The sequence below is a fragment of the Sinohyriopsis cumingii genome, chromosome 11 (genome assembly GCF_028554795.1).
Source record: "Sinohyriopsis cumingii isolate HCF-2022 chromosome 11, ASM2855479v2, whole genome shotgun sequence".
Taxonomy (NCBI): Eukaryota; Metazoa; Mollusca; class Bivalvia; order Unionida; family Unionidae; genus Sinohyriopsis; species Sinohyriopsis cumingii.
Window position 1 is genome coordinate 101,469,646 of NC_142971.1, and position 16,802 is coordinate 101,486,447.

The window sequence follows — 16,802 nt, forward strand, 5'->3', positions numbered from 1 at the left end:
CCACTTTCGCATGTGAATTATGCTTTCGTATGACTTTTAGCAAATATTTGACCAGCAGGTCGATCTGTGCTGACTCTTCCATCTTCTTGATCGTTTGAGAGCGGAATGAATACTCTGACGCTAAGACACTCTCCTTATATACAGGGACCTGCTGCGTATGAAACCTAGTCAAATGTAATTTTGCAATAAGATGAAACGATTTCATTGAGGAAGTAAAAAGCAATGATGTACCGTATCGCCTCACACAAAACCTGAAGTGTTAGTTCAAATCCGTGTCAGCGATTTCGAAGACGACATAACTGAGCTTTAATCAATGCTCTCCAATTATGCCACAAAACCACGAGTCCTGATTCACGCCAAAAGAAATTTCATTCGGTCCATAAAAAATAGTATCATATCTGAGAAACGCAAAAAGGAACTTCCAGAAAACTGAGAAAGACGGCTTACACCTACAACGTAAATGTATGAGTTCAAGTAGTGCGTAAAACTTAGTCAAATTAAATTTTTATAGTCAAGACGAAACGATCTCTTTTCGAACAAGAAAGCAGACACCAAGCGACAATGGCGATCCGTGTCACACAACACTTTTCAAAATGTATATTATCAGAGGTTTGTTCTAGCGATCTGCACGGTTAAATTAAATGTTGATGTATTTTGCAATAAGACGGACACAATTTCCATGGGATCACCCATGGTACGAATGTTCGTGCATTAGTTTAATTTTTAAAAAAAATTTTTTATATAAATCGCCTATAGGATAGACCCAGTAAAGCATGGCCATTCTCGTCACTGTCTGAATAGCTACTCAAGTCAATTCGAAGCGAACGCGGTAAGAAAATAAGTATAGCCAATGAAATGGCTTACAACGGGTGATGCATTGTTTTGTTCTAGGACTGTGTGGCATAATAATCCCTATGCTCTTGCGTTGTTACCATTACAGTGCAGACAGACTGAAATGTGAACTTACAAGCCCTCTTTGTGTGTGTTGTACCATTTCCTCTTACCACATCAAAATACTGAGCGTCACAGTATTGGTTCGCGTTTTCAAACTGACCATTTTTTTTATATCTCACTTAAACATTTCGACATAAACACTCACACTCACATCGGTAGAGTCAGAACAGACGTGTTACAGTATTGAGGGGCATGTTATCTTTTCGTTTTCAAACTAATAAATTTGGGGCTTGTATGAAGTAAAGAACCGAAAGTACAGTGAAACTCAAAGATGATGACCCAATCTGTCTGTCTATTGATGCGTGTATTTACTTAAGAAGAAATATGACCTCTAAAACACAAAGAGATACGGCAAGCATGATTAGATCAAACACAACGATGTTTTCCTTCACGCCCGTGTAATTTAGAGTTTCAATCGTCTTTGAAGACAAACTTGGTCTCCTTTTGTAGGGCTTGAAATAATAAAAGAAACTGAAAAATCTTAAGCACTTTGCTATAGATAATTTCATCAACAGACTAAACAACATAAATACCGTTACAACAATAGAAAGCCTTAAATCTTCTATCAAAAAGAAATGCATGAAAAAAATTAAAGATTAACGATAACTAACCAATGAAACCGAATTTAACAAAGGCAATGACATGTGAAGAAATGCCTCTCACTTTGGAAAGGTAGGCGAATGTACTCTGTCATGCACCATCAACTTGAAAAAAATTATAAACAGAGAGAAACCTGAATTCAAAATTCAGTTGTTTCTTTTTCTTCAAAATTGTTTCGTTTCTTTTTTCTTTTTTTTTTTTTTTGGAACAAATCTAAGCACTAATATAGAGTGGAAAAGGGAAAATGCACATACAAGCTTTGATATTTCTGAAAAAATGAGGGGATATTCCTAACGTTCATAACCACCTATATATGCTTGGACTTGTCTGTGACTTATCCACAAAACAAGATGTACATATTTCTGGTCAAGCTGCAAGTGTGTGCGTGTTTTTGAAAATGGTAAAAATGGGATATACAATTTTCTCGTGACACTTATAAAGTGAAGAGTCTGTGCAAGTGTCAAAAGCCAAAGTCATATAAGTTTTGTATTTTGTACGGCTTGTAAAGATTTTTTGGGGAACTTGAAGCTATGGCGATCGCTTCAAGTTCCCCCAAAAAATTTCAGGGCTACCCCATACTCTCGAAAAGAAATAACATTCCATTGCCTATGATATGTTAGTCAGTTAGAAGAAAAAATACAGAAGTGAGTCTATCAGGACATGATTTCTTTATCTTGGTTAGAAAGTGTGACTCTAAGTTGTTCGTTTCCGTCGCTTATCAAAATTTTAAAAATAGTAATGTTCTGTAAAAAGTGAGTGAGTGTTTCTTTTAGGTCTGTGCGTTTTTTTTTTTTTTGTTTTTTTTTTTTGTTGGTGATAATATGGATAATGTAAGTTCGGGTACAACGAAATTTAAAGAATTAGGCCCAGAACTCGGTGTGGAGGGAAGAAATATACGCAACAGCAGCGGGAGCCAGAAATGCAGACCTAGCCAGTTAGCACTGAGGCATTCTGCGTTTGACAATGCCTTTGATGTCGTACACGTCGTCTTTTTTGGTGACACGACTTGATTTGAAATAAGTACGGGCTAGCGTTTTGGTGAGTACTTAACATCCATGGCTGTCTTGCTGAGCACCTTTTTCCTCCTTTACCACGCTCTGACAGAAAAATGAGTGTGTGGTGAGACAATTCCCACTCATGTTTAAAGCCTTTCAGTCAGGTTGTTAAGGACTAGTTAGTCCTACACCTGATTGGCTAAATTTAAAAGTAGTCTGTGAGTACATAAAAGCCTGGGGGGATGAGGCTCTCTTTCCTTCCCCAGGAGTAATTAAAAATCACGCGGTGCGTTATTAAACCAGTGATACATGCTCCATTAGAGCGAAAATCACTTTAATTCAAGTAAGCAAGCAAGCAAGTTCGGGTACCGTCTCTAGCACTCTTGATGACACCAACTGTCTGGGTTATTTTCTTTCTTGCAAGCCCCTATGTTCCACTTCTGTTTGTGATAATAACTTGTGATACTTCACATTTTCTAAAGTGGAAATCTTTACAAGCCGTACAAAATACAAAACTTATATGACTTTGGCTTTTGACACTTGCACAGACTCTTCACTTTATAAGTGTCACGAGAAAATTGTATATCCCATTTTTACCATTTTCAAAAACACGCACACACTTGCAGCTTGACCAGAAATATGTACATCTTGTTTTGTGGATAAGTCACAGACAAGTCCAAGCATATATAGGTGGTTATGAACGTTAGGAATATCCCCTCATTTTTTCAGAAATATCAAAGCTTGTATGTGCATTTTCCCTTTTCCACTCTATATTAGTGCTTAGATTTGTTCCAAAAAAAAAAAGAAAAAAGAAACGAAACAATTTTGAAGAAAAAGAAACAACTGAATTTTGAATTCAGGTTTCTCTCTGTTTATAATTTTTTTCAAGTTGATGGTGCATGACAGAGTACATTCGCCTACCTTTCCAAAGTGAGAGGCATTTCTTCACATGTCATTGCCTTTGTTAAATTCGGTTTCATTGGTTAGTTATCGTTAATCTTTAATTTTTTTCATGCATTTCTTTTTGATAGAAGATTTAAGGCTTTCTATTGTTGTAACGGTATTTATGTTGTTTAGTCTGTTGATGAAATTATCTATAGCAAAGTGCTTAAGATTTTTCAGTTTCTTTTATTATTTCAAGCCCTACAAAAGGAGACCAAGTTTGTCTTCAAAGACGATTGAAACTCTAAATTACACGGGCGTGAAGGAAAACATCGTTGTGTTTGATCTAATCATGCTTGCCGTATCTCTTTGTGTTTTAGAGGTTATATTTCTTCTTAAGTAAATACACGCATCAATAGACAGACAGATTGGGTCATCATCCTTGAGTTTCACTGTACTTTCGGTTCTTTACTTCATACAAGCCCCAAATTTATTAGTTTGAAAACGTAAAGATAACATGCCCCTCAATACTGTAACACGTCTGTTCTGACTCTACCGATGTGAGTGTGAGTGTTTATGTCGAAATGTTTAAGTGAGATATAAAAAAAATGGTCAGTTTGAAAACGCGAACCAATACTGTGACGCTCAGTATTTTGATGTGGTAAGAGGAAATGGTACAACACACACAAAGAGGGCTTGTAAGTTCACATTTCAGTCTGTCTGCACTGTAATGGTAACAACGCAAGAACATAGGGATTATTATGCCACACAGTCCTAGAACAAAACAATGCATCACCCGTTGTAAGCCATTTCATTGGCTATACTTATTTTCTTACCGCGTTCGCTTCGAATTGACTTGAGTAGCTATTCAGACAGTGACGAGAATGGCCATGCTTTACTGGGTGTATCCTATAGGCGATTTATATAAAAAAATATTTTTAAAAATTAAACTAATGCACGAACATTCGTACCATGGGTGATCCCATGGAAATTGTGTCCGTCTTATTGCAAAATACATCAACATTTAATTTAACCGTGCAGATCGCTAGAACAAACCTCTGATAATATACATTTTGAAAAGTGTTGTGTGACACGGATCGCCATTGTCGCTTGGTGTCTGCTTTCTTGTTCGAAAAGAGATCGTTTCGTCTTGACTATAAAAATTTAATTTGACTAAGTTTTACGCACTACTTGAACTCATACATTTACGTTGTAGGTGTAAGCCGTCTTTCTCAGTTTTGGAGGGAAGAAATATACGCAACAGCAGCGGAAGCAAGAAATGCAGACCTAGCCAGTTAGCACTGAGGCATTCTGCGTTTGACAATGCCTTTGATGTCGTACACGTCGTCTTTTTTGGTGACATGACTTGATTTGAAATAAGTACGGGCTAGCGTTTTGGTGAGTACTTAACATCCATGGCTGTCTTGTTGAGCACCTTTTTCCTCCTTTACCACGCTCGGACAGAAAAATGAGTGTGTGGTGAGACAATTCCCACATGTTTAAAGCCTTTCAGTCAGGTTGTTAAGGACTAGTTAGTCCTACACCTGATTGGCTAAATTTAAAAGTAGTCTGTGAGTACATAAAAGCCTGGGGGGATGAGGCTCTCTTTCCTTCCCCAGGAGTAATTAAAAATCACGCGGTGCGTTATTAAACCAGTGATATATGCTCCATTAGAGCGAAAATCACTTTAATTCAAGTAAGCAAGCAAGCAAGTTCGGGTACCGTCTCTAGCACTCTTGATGACACCAACTGTCTGGGTTATTTTCTTTCTTGCAAGCCCCTATGTTCCACTTCTGTTTGTGATAATAACTTGTGATACTTCACATTTTCTAAAGTGGAAATCTTTACAAGCCGTACAAAATACAAAACTTATATGACTTTGGCTTTTGACACTTGCACAGACTCTTCACTTTATAAGTGTCACGAGAAAATTGTATATCCCATTTTTACCATTTTCAAAAACACGCACACACTTGCAGCTTGACCAGAAATATGTACATCTTGTTTTGTGGATAAGTCACAGACAAGTCCAAGCATATATAGGTGGTTATGAACGTTAGGTATATCCCCTCATTTTTTCAGAAATATCAAAGCTTGTATGTGCATTTTCCCTTTTCCACTCTATATTAGTGCTTAGATTTGTTCCAAAAAAAAAGAAAAAAGAAACGAAACAATTTTGAAGAAAAAGAAACAACTGAATTTTGAATTCAGGTTTCTCTCTGTTTATAATTTTTTTCAAGTTGATGATGCATGACAGAGTACATTCGCCTACCTTTCCAAAGTGAGAGGCATTTCTTCACATGTCATTGCCTTTGTTAAATTCGGTTTCATTGGTTAGTTATCGTTAACCTTTAATTTTTTTCGTGCATTTCTTTTTGATAGAAGATTTAAGGCTTTCTATTGTTGTAACGGTATTTATGTTGTTTAGTCTGTTGATGAAATTATCTATAGCAAAGTGCTTAAGATTTTTCAGTTTCTTTTATTATTTCAAGCCCTACAAAAGGAGACCAAGTTTGTCTTCAAAGACGATTGAAACTCTAAATTACACGGGCGTGAAGGAAAACATCGTTGTGTTTGATCTAATCATGCTTGCCGTATCTCTTTGTGTTTTAGAGGTCATATTTCTTCTTAAGTAAATACACGCATCAATAGACAGACAGATTGGGTCATCATCTTTGAGTTTCACTGTACTTTCGGTTCTTTACTTCATACAAGCCCCAAATTTATTAGTTTGAAAACGAAAAGATAACATGCCCCTCAATACTGTAACACGTCTGTTCTGACTCTACCAATGTGAGTGTGAGTGTTTATGTCGAAATGTTTAAGTGAGATATAAAAAAAATGGTCAGTTTGAAAACGCGAACCAATACTGTGACGCTCAGTATTTTGATGTGGTAAGAGGAAATGGTACAACACACACAAAGAGGGCTTGTAAGTTCACATTTCAGTCTGTCTGCACTGTAATGGTAACAACGCAAGAACATAGGGATTATTATGCCACACAGTCCTAGAACAAAACAATGCATCACCCGTTGTAAGCCATTTCATTGGCTATACTTATTTTCTTACCGCGTTCGCTTCGAATTGACTTGAGTAGCTATTCAGACAGTGACGAGAATGGCCATGCTTTACTGGGTGTATCCTATAGGCGATTTATATAAAAAAAATATTTTTAAAAATTAAACTAATGCACGAACATTCGTACCATGGGTGATCCCATGGAAATTGTGTCCGTCTTATTGCAAAATACATCAACATTTAATTTAACCGTGCAGATCGCTAGAACAAACCTCTGATAATATACATTTTGAAAAGTGTTGTGTGACACGGATCGCCATTGTCGCTTGGTGTCTGCTTTCTTGTTCGAAAAGAGAACGTTTCGTCTTGACTATAAAAATTTAATTTGACTAAGTTTTACGCACTACTTGAACTCATACATTTACGTTGTAGGTGTCAGCTGTCTTTCTCAGTTTTCTGGAAGTTCCTTTTTGCGTTTCTCAGATATGATACTATTTTTTATGGACCGAACGAAATTTCTTTTGGCGTGAATCAGGACTCGTGGTTTTGTGGCATAATTGGAGAGCATTGATTAAAGCTCAGTTATGTCGTCTTCGAAATCGCTGACACGGATTTGAACTAACACTTCAGGTTTTGTGTGAGGCGATACGGTACATCATTGCTTTTTACTTCCTCAATGAAATCGTTTCATCTTATTGCAAAATTACATTTGACTAGGTTTCATACGCAGCAGGTCCCTGTATATAAGGAGAGTGTCTTAGCGTCAGAGTATTCATTCCGCTCTCAAACGATCAAGAAGATGGAAGAGTCAGCACAGATCGACCTGCTGGTCAAATATTTGCTAAAAGTCATACGAAAGCATAATTCACATGCGAAAGTGGCAACAAAACTTACTCTTTTGATCGTTGATTTGATGAGAGTCATACGAAAGTGTGTAAGTGCTAATGAAGTTTGCTATATCTGCAAAGGTAAATGGGTATTTGTCTCCAGAATACCTGCTTCGTCTAAGAAAGAGAGACAAAAGTCAAGATACCTAATATCGTTGTCAGGAGAAAGGACACTGGAATTCAGAGTGCCCTACGAGAAAAGAGAAGAAACAAAAACAAGACGAAACAGAGAAGAGTGATTCAGAAGAAGAAGAAATTGAAGATGATGAAGAACTTGTGCCAGTAAAGACATGGAAATGGAAAAATTGACAATGTAAGCCGATGCGTTGGCCCTGATGTGAAATTTCATACTACCTTCTAAAAGAGAATAGACCAGAAAGAAAACGTAAGTGTCTCTTGGTCTTGACATTGTATAATAAGGATGGCGTGTTTTGTTTTTACTCACACTTTATGAAATTGTGCTCTTTCACCTCTCTCTATCCCTCTGGATCATGTTTTAGTTAGAATTGAAATGGAAGGATGTTTTCCTTCACGCACGCTCTTTAGGCATGCAAGTCGGTAAACAATAGTCAGTCTATTCATCCATCATTTTGTGTCTTGATGTTTCCTAAATCACACACTGATGCCATAAAATAACGGGTTAAATGGGTTTTGTAGTGTTGGGAGTGGGGGTGGGGTGTAGGTGTTTGGCAGAGTTGGTCATTGCAGGTGAGGGCTTAGGTGCTTTCAAAAAACTTTTTCTTCTTCACTCTGTGTTGATAGTATATTTGGGGTTTGTATGCGTTCGCGTACGTTTGTGTGGATAGTTTATTTGGGGTTTGTATTATCTCCCTTCTGTGTTGATAGTATATTTGGGGTTTGTTTTTGCCTCTTCCCTCTGTGTGTGTGTGTATGTGTGTGTGTGTTCGCGTACGTTGTGTAGATCGTATATTTGGTTGTTTTTTTTTTTTTTTCTTCTTCCTCCCGAGTGTGGATAGCATATTTGGGGTTTGTATGCGTTAGCGACGTTGTGTGAATAGTATATTTGGGGTTTGTATGCGTTCGCGTACGTTTGTGTGGATAGTTTATTTGGGGTTTGTATTATCTCCCTTCTGTGTTGATAGTATATTTGGGGTTTGTTTTTGCCTCTTCCCTCTGTGTGTGTGTGTATGTGTGTGTGTGTGTGTGTTTGTTCGCGTACGTTGTGTAGATCGTATATTTGGTTGTTTTTTTTTCTTCTTCCTCCCGAGTGTGGATAGCATATTTGGGGTTTGTATGCGTTCGCGTACGTTTGTGTGGATAGTTTATTTGGGGTTTGTATTATCTCCCTTCTGTGTTGATAGTATATTTGGGGTTTGTATGCGTTCGCGTACGTTTGTGTGGATAGTTTATTTGGGGTTTGTATTATCTCCCTTCTGTGTTGATTTGTGGTTTGTATGCGTTCGCGTACGTTTGTGTGGATAGTTTATTTGGGGTTTGTATTATCTCCCTTCTTTGTTGATAGTATATTTGGGGTTTGTTTTTTCCTCTTCCCTCTGTGTGTGCGTGTGTGTGTGTGTGTGTGTGTTCGCGTACGTTGTGTAGATCGTATATTTGGTTGTTTCTTCTTCTTCCTCCCGAGTGTGGATAGCATATTTGGGGTTTGTTTGCGTTAGCGACGTTGTGTGAATAGTATATTTGGGGTTTGTATGCGTTCGCGTACGTTTGTCTTGATAGTTTATTTGGGGTTTGTGTTATCTCCCTTCTGTATTGATAGTATATTTGGGGTTTGTTTTTTCTTCTTCCCTGTGTGTGTGTGTGTGTGTGTGTGTATGTCTGCGCGCGTACGTTGTGTGTGTGTGTGTATTGGTCTCTGTTTGTCCCTATAAAAACTCACTTTATTCCTATCAGATACACTCTACCTACCTACCTGCAGTAGCGTGTATTCAGGTCAGCCACTTGCAACGCTGTTGACATTTATCCCCTAGTGTTCAGTACAGTGACGTCACTGACGCTGGAAATTTTGAGACTATAAATATCGACTTGGGAATTTCCACATTTTGTAGCTATACATATATACTAGAATTCATAAACAGGAACGTCACTCAAGCTGAGGCTATAAAAAGATAGTGGGATTTTCCAAAGGAAAAACCCACAAGTTGGAGCTATAAATAGATAGTGGGATTTCATAGGAATTTCAGCTGATTATAGATACATAGGTATTTATTCACGATCGTCACAGAAGTTGATATTGTAAGTAGTTACTAATTTTATCCATTTTAGTCTAAACCATTGTAACTTAATTTTCGGGGATATGTTTATTTTCCTTTAAATTCTGGGACAATTTCGTCATTTTAGCGTTACTTTTAGTCACATCCATTTTGTCGTTGAGCATTTCTTTGATTATAGCTATTTATAGCATCATTACAATTATGCAAATTTTTGAACACCCCAGCAAGATTTCAGGTCTTGGTAATGCTTTATATATAAATCTCACGCTTGTACTAGTGTATGTATGTTTCTGTCTCTGTTGTGTTTGACCCTCTACCATCATTGTCCCTAGACAATCCCACCATGTTCAATTCCCCTTGACGCTATACAGACCCACCATGTTCAATTTCCATATGTTCAATTCCCCTTGTCCCTAGACAGACCCAAACTCTATTCCCATGTTAATTTCCCCTTGTCGCTAGACAGACCCACACTATAGTTCCATGTTAAATTCCCCTTGTCGCTAGAGTGACCCACGATTTTTCTCCATGTTAATTTCCCTTGTCGCCAGATTGTCCCACGATTTTTCTCCATGTTAATTTTCCATTGTCGCTAGAGTTGCCCAAGGGGTCTTGTAATGCTAATTCCCATTGTCGCTAGGGTGCCCCCATTTACTACTAGCTTACACGTTTCTAGGTAGGCTATTGATACAATAGGCAGAGGAACTTTGAGTGGGATGCCAACACTCGGGCAAGATATTTATCAAAGGGTGCCAGTAAACATTAGACATACTCACCTATCTAGAAATTATGTGGCGGGCTCGAGAAATTTAAGTTAGTTAGAAAACAACTGCGCTCGTGATAATCGTAGAACGATTATCAGTCTTACAAAGGAATACATGTAATTAACACACTCATATACGATAGTAAATAACCAAAACATGACGTGTTGGTCTTCAGGGGAGAGGGTTGTTTTCTTAATCCGAATTTATTCAGAAAATCGGATTTTGCCCGAATATGTTTCACAACAATTCGTTTGTCTATTATACTGGCATATGTGACAGGTGTCAAAGATGTGGTTAAAAGATTATAAATAGAATTATAATGTTACAATTAATTTGTGACAGATACAACCGTTTTCTAACTAAACAAAAAGAAACAAAATATGTTAACTATTTTGTCATCAATAGCATAAAAGTCGCAACAAGTTTCCTCGGAAATGTCCGTACTTTCCTTGCTGACGGAAACTACCGACGTACCGGTACGGTCAAAAAGTACCATGGCACGCACCACCGGAAAAAAAACCCCACCTCGGTAAATCTATAATACCGCGCAGCTCAAATACATACACATCTACATTCACATACATACATACATACATACATACATACATATTTTGATCTGTAATACAAAGTTTTTAAAAAAAGATATGCGAATAATTAATTATTCAGACTGATTATAATGTAGCCAACTGTGTAATGTCTCTTATCACGTAAGCAAGAATTTTACTTTTCCGAGGGTGGAATGGTGGAAGTTTTTACGTGTGAATACCCCCCACCCCCATTCAGCATGTTTCATCAGATATGTAAATTGTGATATAAATTACTTTGAGAGATAAAAAAGATCAAACTTACTGTTGTTGATCTTCATTATCATATTCATACAGTTTTGTCGCCTGAAGAAAATTTATTATTCCCGTCATTTATGTGAATCTGCCCAAAGCAACGTTCCCGTCATCTATCAATATCTGCCCGCAGCAACTCATGAGTCGCTGGTGCAGACTGATTGTAAAACAAAGTCAAAGGTTAGATGGAGTATTCTATTGTTTGTTGTTTTAATTTCCTTTTGTACTGAGCTTGACAGCCGATAAATTGATGAAAGGCATTATGACTTAGAAGGCTTTTTAGCCATGGTCCAAATTACTACAAACAGGTTACACCCAAATTACAAATTGAATAAAATAGAAAACCACTTGAAATCTAGATATCCTTACATTTATAAAATAAATTCTTCTGTGTAACCTTAGACAACGACATTTTATGGTTGAGTAATTAATTTACAGTCGTGCACAACAGCAGTGTGGAGTCTATGACGTACATACCTACAGTACTCTCTCTTCGTAACAAAGGAAACCCTGCAGTTATCCATGTTATAAGCGAGGGAGTCTAACACTGGAATTTTTTTAAAAAGATGCGTAATAATAGTGATTTACATCACAAATATGGAGTAGTTCAAAATATGAAATCACATTATTATTTGTTTTCAACAGTCAAAGACTACAATAAACTGAAAGAAACTTATTTAGTCGGAGAAATGACCATACCATTACTACGGTATGGGAAGTTGTATACTGACGGGCATTATAGTATTGTAATTTAATTTGTTTCTTGTTTTGTTTTAACGGCATTGTTGACACATTAGTGGGTATATAATACTGAAGAAATTGGAGCTAAGTGTTTTACCGAGAGATACACTGAGGCAGCTTCCTCAGGCTGGGCTGGGTGGGTATCTAACATGCGAGACTTGGATTACGAACTTGACCTTGCCTACTAAGCTACCATGCCCCCACCCCCCACCCTACACACACACCAAAGGTGCCGCTTTTATAAGATTATTTCCACAAATTTGTCTTCCTCGCGAGAGGTCACCTCTTTCACAAGTCCACATGTTCATCGCAGAATAGGATGGGAAGTGGGGGGGGGGGAGTGGTAAAAGAAGGGATTCGATAGGTCTGGAATTGAGCTTTGGGGTGGGTGGGTGTAATGATTTAGAATTAAAAATAAAAATAAAAACAAAGTCCAGCTCTCAGCTTGCATACAATATTCTTTCTCTCACTTATAGAAAGAACAGCATATATTAATTGATGCAAAATATCAAAACATTATCTTCATGTTAAAAAAAATAATATCGCTCGAAAGAAAATTTCAAGTTTCCACCCATGTTAAGTCCATATAATTAGCGTCTCGTGCTCATCAGCATCACATTGTTTATGTCTTTACTTCAAAAGCTAGGGAGACTACATGTATAAATTAGACGCTGTATCTTGTAATCCTTGCCACTATTCTGGGGCCAATAGTATGTATCAAACTACTAAATCCTGTTTACGGTCTGAAATTAATGGGTCTTTCAAAATATTAGTATCTGTCTATTTCCTACACATGAGTGTAGCCTATACATGACACAAGTGCATCCATGTAGTATTTGATTGTGTCCCGTTTTCAATTGCTTCGCACTGGTAGTTGCAACATTTTTCAAGATAATTACACGTTGATGTCAAATTACTTCTTTAATAACTACGAGAGAATTGAAAACAAACCCAGGAAAACTGGAATTAATCCCTTAAGTTTTGTTCAGTTATACACCGTTTAGCTGTCAGTACATGTCTGTATTGAATACTACGCGGGGCCCCGAGTGGCCGAGTGGTCTAAAGCGCTGTCCGTTACGGATCACTGCCATCTCACCTCTGTCTGCGTGGGTTCGAGTCTCGGATTCGGCCAATGTGGGTATGTGAGAAAGCTTGCCAGTAGCTTCTCGTGGGTCGGTGGTTCTTTCCGGGGTTTTCCCGGGTTCTTCCTCCACCATTAATACTGGCCGCCATGTATGGCCTATCGTGTGCTGAAAAGTGGCGTTAAACCCAACAACAACAACAACAACAACAATTGAATACTACGGAAGTGGTCCGCTGTTTTCTGCATTGATGGATCAATAGTGACGGAGTTTTGTTCATTATCGAGCCAAATAGCAATTAAGTTTCTCTGAGAAAGCAAAGTCCAGATGTCGCGCTGTCGTACTGAAAACGATACGAATCAGTGATAGTGTTACTGGAAAAACACATTTTCTTACAAATTCATAAAATCATAACATATGTAAATGACAGTGGAAGTGTGTTTTTGAAAGCCCAGCTTTACTGATTCTTTTCTTAAATTGGGAACTGTTGGTATTGCATCGTAAATTAGTGTTTCACGTTGTGGTGAAGTAGTATTGGACTTCAAAGCACTTGTTTTGTACTAATTTATGAATTGGGATATTTTCTGTATCAGTTTTTGTACTATCTTGTGTTATCGTGAATACTGTTTATTAAATATAGCAATGATAATCTTTAACTTGACCTTTTACGGGGACGTTAACGTGATTTTGTTAAAAACTCTGCCTTGTGTCTCGGATGGATTAGTATGGATTCGCTTACCATACTATTGTTCTGCTCACGTGTGCATGTGTCAACTAACGAGGTTTTCACTGACTGATGACGGATCATAAATTGACATATACATGCTTGTGTTGACTTCCGATAGCTAGAGCATTGTCGACAGGTCAAATTGATGATATAATGCATGTTGCACATGTTGAATGTGTTTTAGGATCGGCTTCCAAAATATATGCTAATGGACAGTAGCCAATTAACAGATCATGGCATTTAAAAAGTAAATCATCAAAAGGGACCGCTTTCTGAAAAGCGGACAAAAACGGACCAAACTGAGCTGTGTTTCGTGTCACTTGAATCATCCAGTTTTATGAGTGCTTGTTGGACGTGTGGGTTAGCTGATTTTGACAAGTGTGATATTAAGTTTGTTATGATGAGTGATAAACTACCGAAGTGTCTCCAGGACTACATTGATATGCAATACTGATGTACAACCATCAAAAACAGCCACGGGGAACACAATAATATATCAAGAACAAAGAAAATTAACCAGAATCATCAAAATGTTTGGAGTCGGTATCCGAAAAATGAAGAGGTTATGTTCAGTCCTAGGTATGTATGAAACTGTTGTGGAAACGAATATATATATATATATATATATATATATATATATATATATATATATATATATTCTTTCTTCTTTTTGTGAACACACCATTTGTAGTGGGGAATCAGGACACAGTCCTATCCATTCTTGTACAATATATTTCCATGCAGAAGGTAGCTTCTTTTGCTACGACCCTAAATTTAGTCACGAACAGAACCTCCCAAGGCTTGTATGAAAAGATATCATCTGATGGCTCTTTGTAACTTTGCTGAGGACCCCGTGTCATCCTGATATGGGTCCTAACTTAATGTTGGATAGTGCTAACAAACATCCATCTTTCTTGCTGGAGAACCTTGCACACGCATGCACTGCGTAATGTAGAGAAATACAATTTTTGTACAATTTTTTTAATTGTATAGTTAGATGACCTATTTGATTCTTCTGTAACTAAAGCAATTTGTCAGTTTTGGAACATAATTGTGTTGTCTTGGTGTGTCTTGGAGGAAAGACAAATAGCTCCCATTTCCTTTACATGATATAGACAGTAATGTGCTGAAATTATAATTAAAAACTTGAGAACCCCAAAACATAACAAAATAAATCTTGTAGATCGAGATTTTTCTTTAATTGGTTTTTCTTGACAACTTTATTTTTTTTAAAGTCATAGCCCTTGACAATAAACTTCACATCTTCTGGGATTTTGCTTGTGACTAGTACGGCCCAAGAACCACCAGACATATTCTAATGCAATTTGGGAATACATGTGTCCAGTCATGGATGTGTATTGGTCTATAAAGCCCTTGATAAGTGACCACCTCTATCTCTGAGCCAGAATGATACACTTGTCCAGTCATGGATGTGTATTGGTCTATAAAGCCCTTGATAACTGAACACCTCTATCTCTGAACCTGTAATGATACGCTTGTCCATTCATGGATGTGCATTGGTATATAAAACCCTTGATAACTGAACACCTCTATTCCTGAGCCAGAATGATACACTTGTCCAGTCACAGATGTGTATTGGTCTATAAGGTCTCGCTGGACAGTGTATCTGGTGCATTTTCCTCTAACAATGACCTATTGCAGAAAAATGAGAATAATTTTGCAATGAAGATTCAAATAAAATCAAACTAATGAATTTTTTAGAAAGCATGCATGTGAGATTTTTGCTGCAGTTCTTTGGACAACTGGTGGCTTTTATCTTCAACCAACACTGCCACCAACCCCTCTTTTTTACATTCACTTTTGACAGCAAAGAGCTGTTCTGAATATTTTCCTGTGACAAGGCAGCTAAAGGAATCAGTATGTGCCTTATGCATGAATAAAGTTCACTAGTACTATAACAGTTTAGCATACTTTTCATCACCCCTCAACCATCTCAACTTTTAGATATTTACCTCTGTAGCAGACATATATAAATATGTGTGCCAAGCTGGCTGTTCATTTGCAGCCCAAGTTACGCATTTATTCTCCAATGCTAGTCTAACTGTGACGGGCAGTGTGACCAGACAAGCCAACCCATTTTCAAGCCAAACTCAAAGTAAATCTAAACCACATTACAGATTTAGCTTCTAAGTGAATTTAACAACGCTAGGCTTGTGATAATTAGGTTTATGCCTTCTACCTTGAAAATTAGGGAGGTGTCAAAATGCGAAACTATCCAGTGAGACCCTAAGCCCTTAATATCTGAACACCTCTGTCCCTGAGCCAGAATTATACATTTGTCCAGTCATATATGTATTTGGTTTATCATCCCTTCATAATTGAACACCTCTATACCTGAATGATAAGCTTGTCAAAATTAACATTGCTTTGTTTACTTTTTAAGATCAGCATAAAACTAGCAAGACCAGGAACTAATCCATTGAAAGAGACATTAATATATACAGAATCTGAATGGAATCCCCTGTCTCTTGAACTATGCAGGATGACAGTCTTAATTACCATGTTTAAATCAGGATATTTCGGCTACATTAGCATAATATTTCCCTCACCAAATAGTTTGGTATTGTCTGCTTTGTTCTTATGTGTATACATAAGTAAGCTACAAACATGTTACAATGATCTGTATATGTATATGCTATAAGTTTTCAGTGAGATAGTTGTGTGACATTAACCTGTAATTATTGCATTCATTCTTTCTTACGTTTATAAATATTTTATACATGTTGCATGTCCAAGTGTGCGTCATATGAAAAAATTGGGCTAAATGAGTTGTACCTTCTGAAGATAAAGTATTTATTATTATTATTATTATTATTATTATTATTATTATTTGTATTATTATTATTTATAATGTGCTTAGCTCATGAACCATTCAACATATTCTATTTGAATGTGTAGAAAACATTTCTTCTTTAACATAGATGTGCCTTTTATAGGTTTTGTTTATTAAAAACATTTTTAGCAGAGTTCTGTCCCTTGTCAGTGAATTTAATGTCTTTACATGGAATGTTTATGAAATCATCATAGCTCAATAACTTTTTAGCATATTCTGATTGTGCCATCGATCCGGATTTTTCTTTCATTCATTTTTGTTTTATCTGTT

The 16,802-nt window shown here is 37.1% G+C and overlaps 1 protein-coding gene and 1 long non-coding RNA gene across 5 annotated transcripts in view; one reads left to right on the forward strand and one right to left on the reverse strand.

The window, feature by feature from the left end:
* Nucleotides 1-12,016, reverse strand: part of LOC149789175 (uncharacterized) — a 34,774-nt gene extending 22,758 nt beyond the window's left edge. For both annotated transcript variants that reach the window (XR_016424310.1, XR_016424309.1), the window contains exon 1: nucleotides 11,139-12,016. This is a non-coding gene — a long non-coding RNA (uncharacterized LOC149789175). The remainder of the gene's footprint in view (nucleotides 1-11,138) is intronic.
* Nucleotides 1-16,802, forward strand: part of LOC149789174 (prestin-like) — a 223,794-nt gene that overhangs the window by 75,337 nt on the left and 131,655 nt on the right. The window contains exon 1 of one of the 3 annotated variants that reach the window (XM_089975302.1): nucleotides 13,056-14,257. The exons of the other annotated variants lie outside the window; for them this stretch is intronic. Coding sequence (XP_089831428.1) covers nucleotides 14,209-14,257 — 49 coding nt within the window. The 5' untranslated portion in view covers nucleotides 13,056-14,208. Of the gene's footprint in view, nucleotides 1-13,055; nucleotides 14,258-16,802 lie in introns of those variants that run through there. 3 annotated transcript variants of the gene reach the window in all.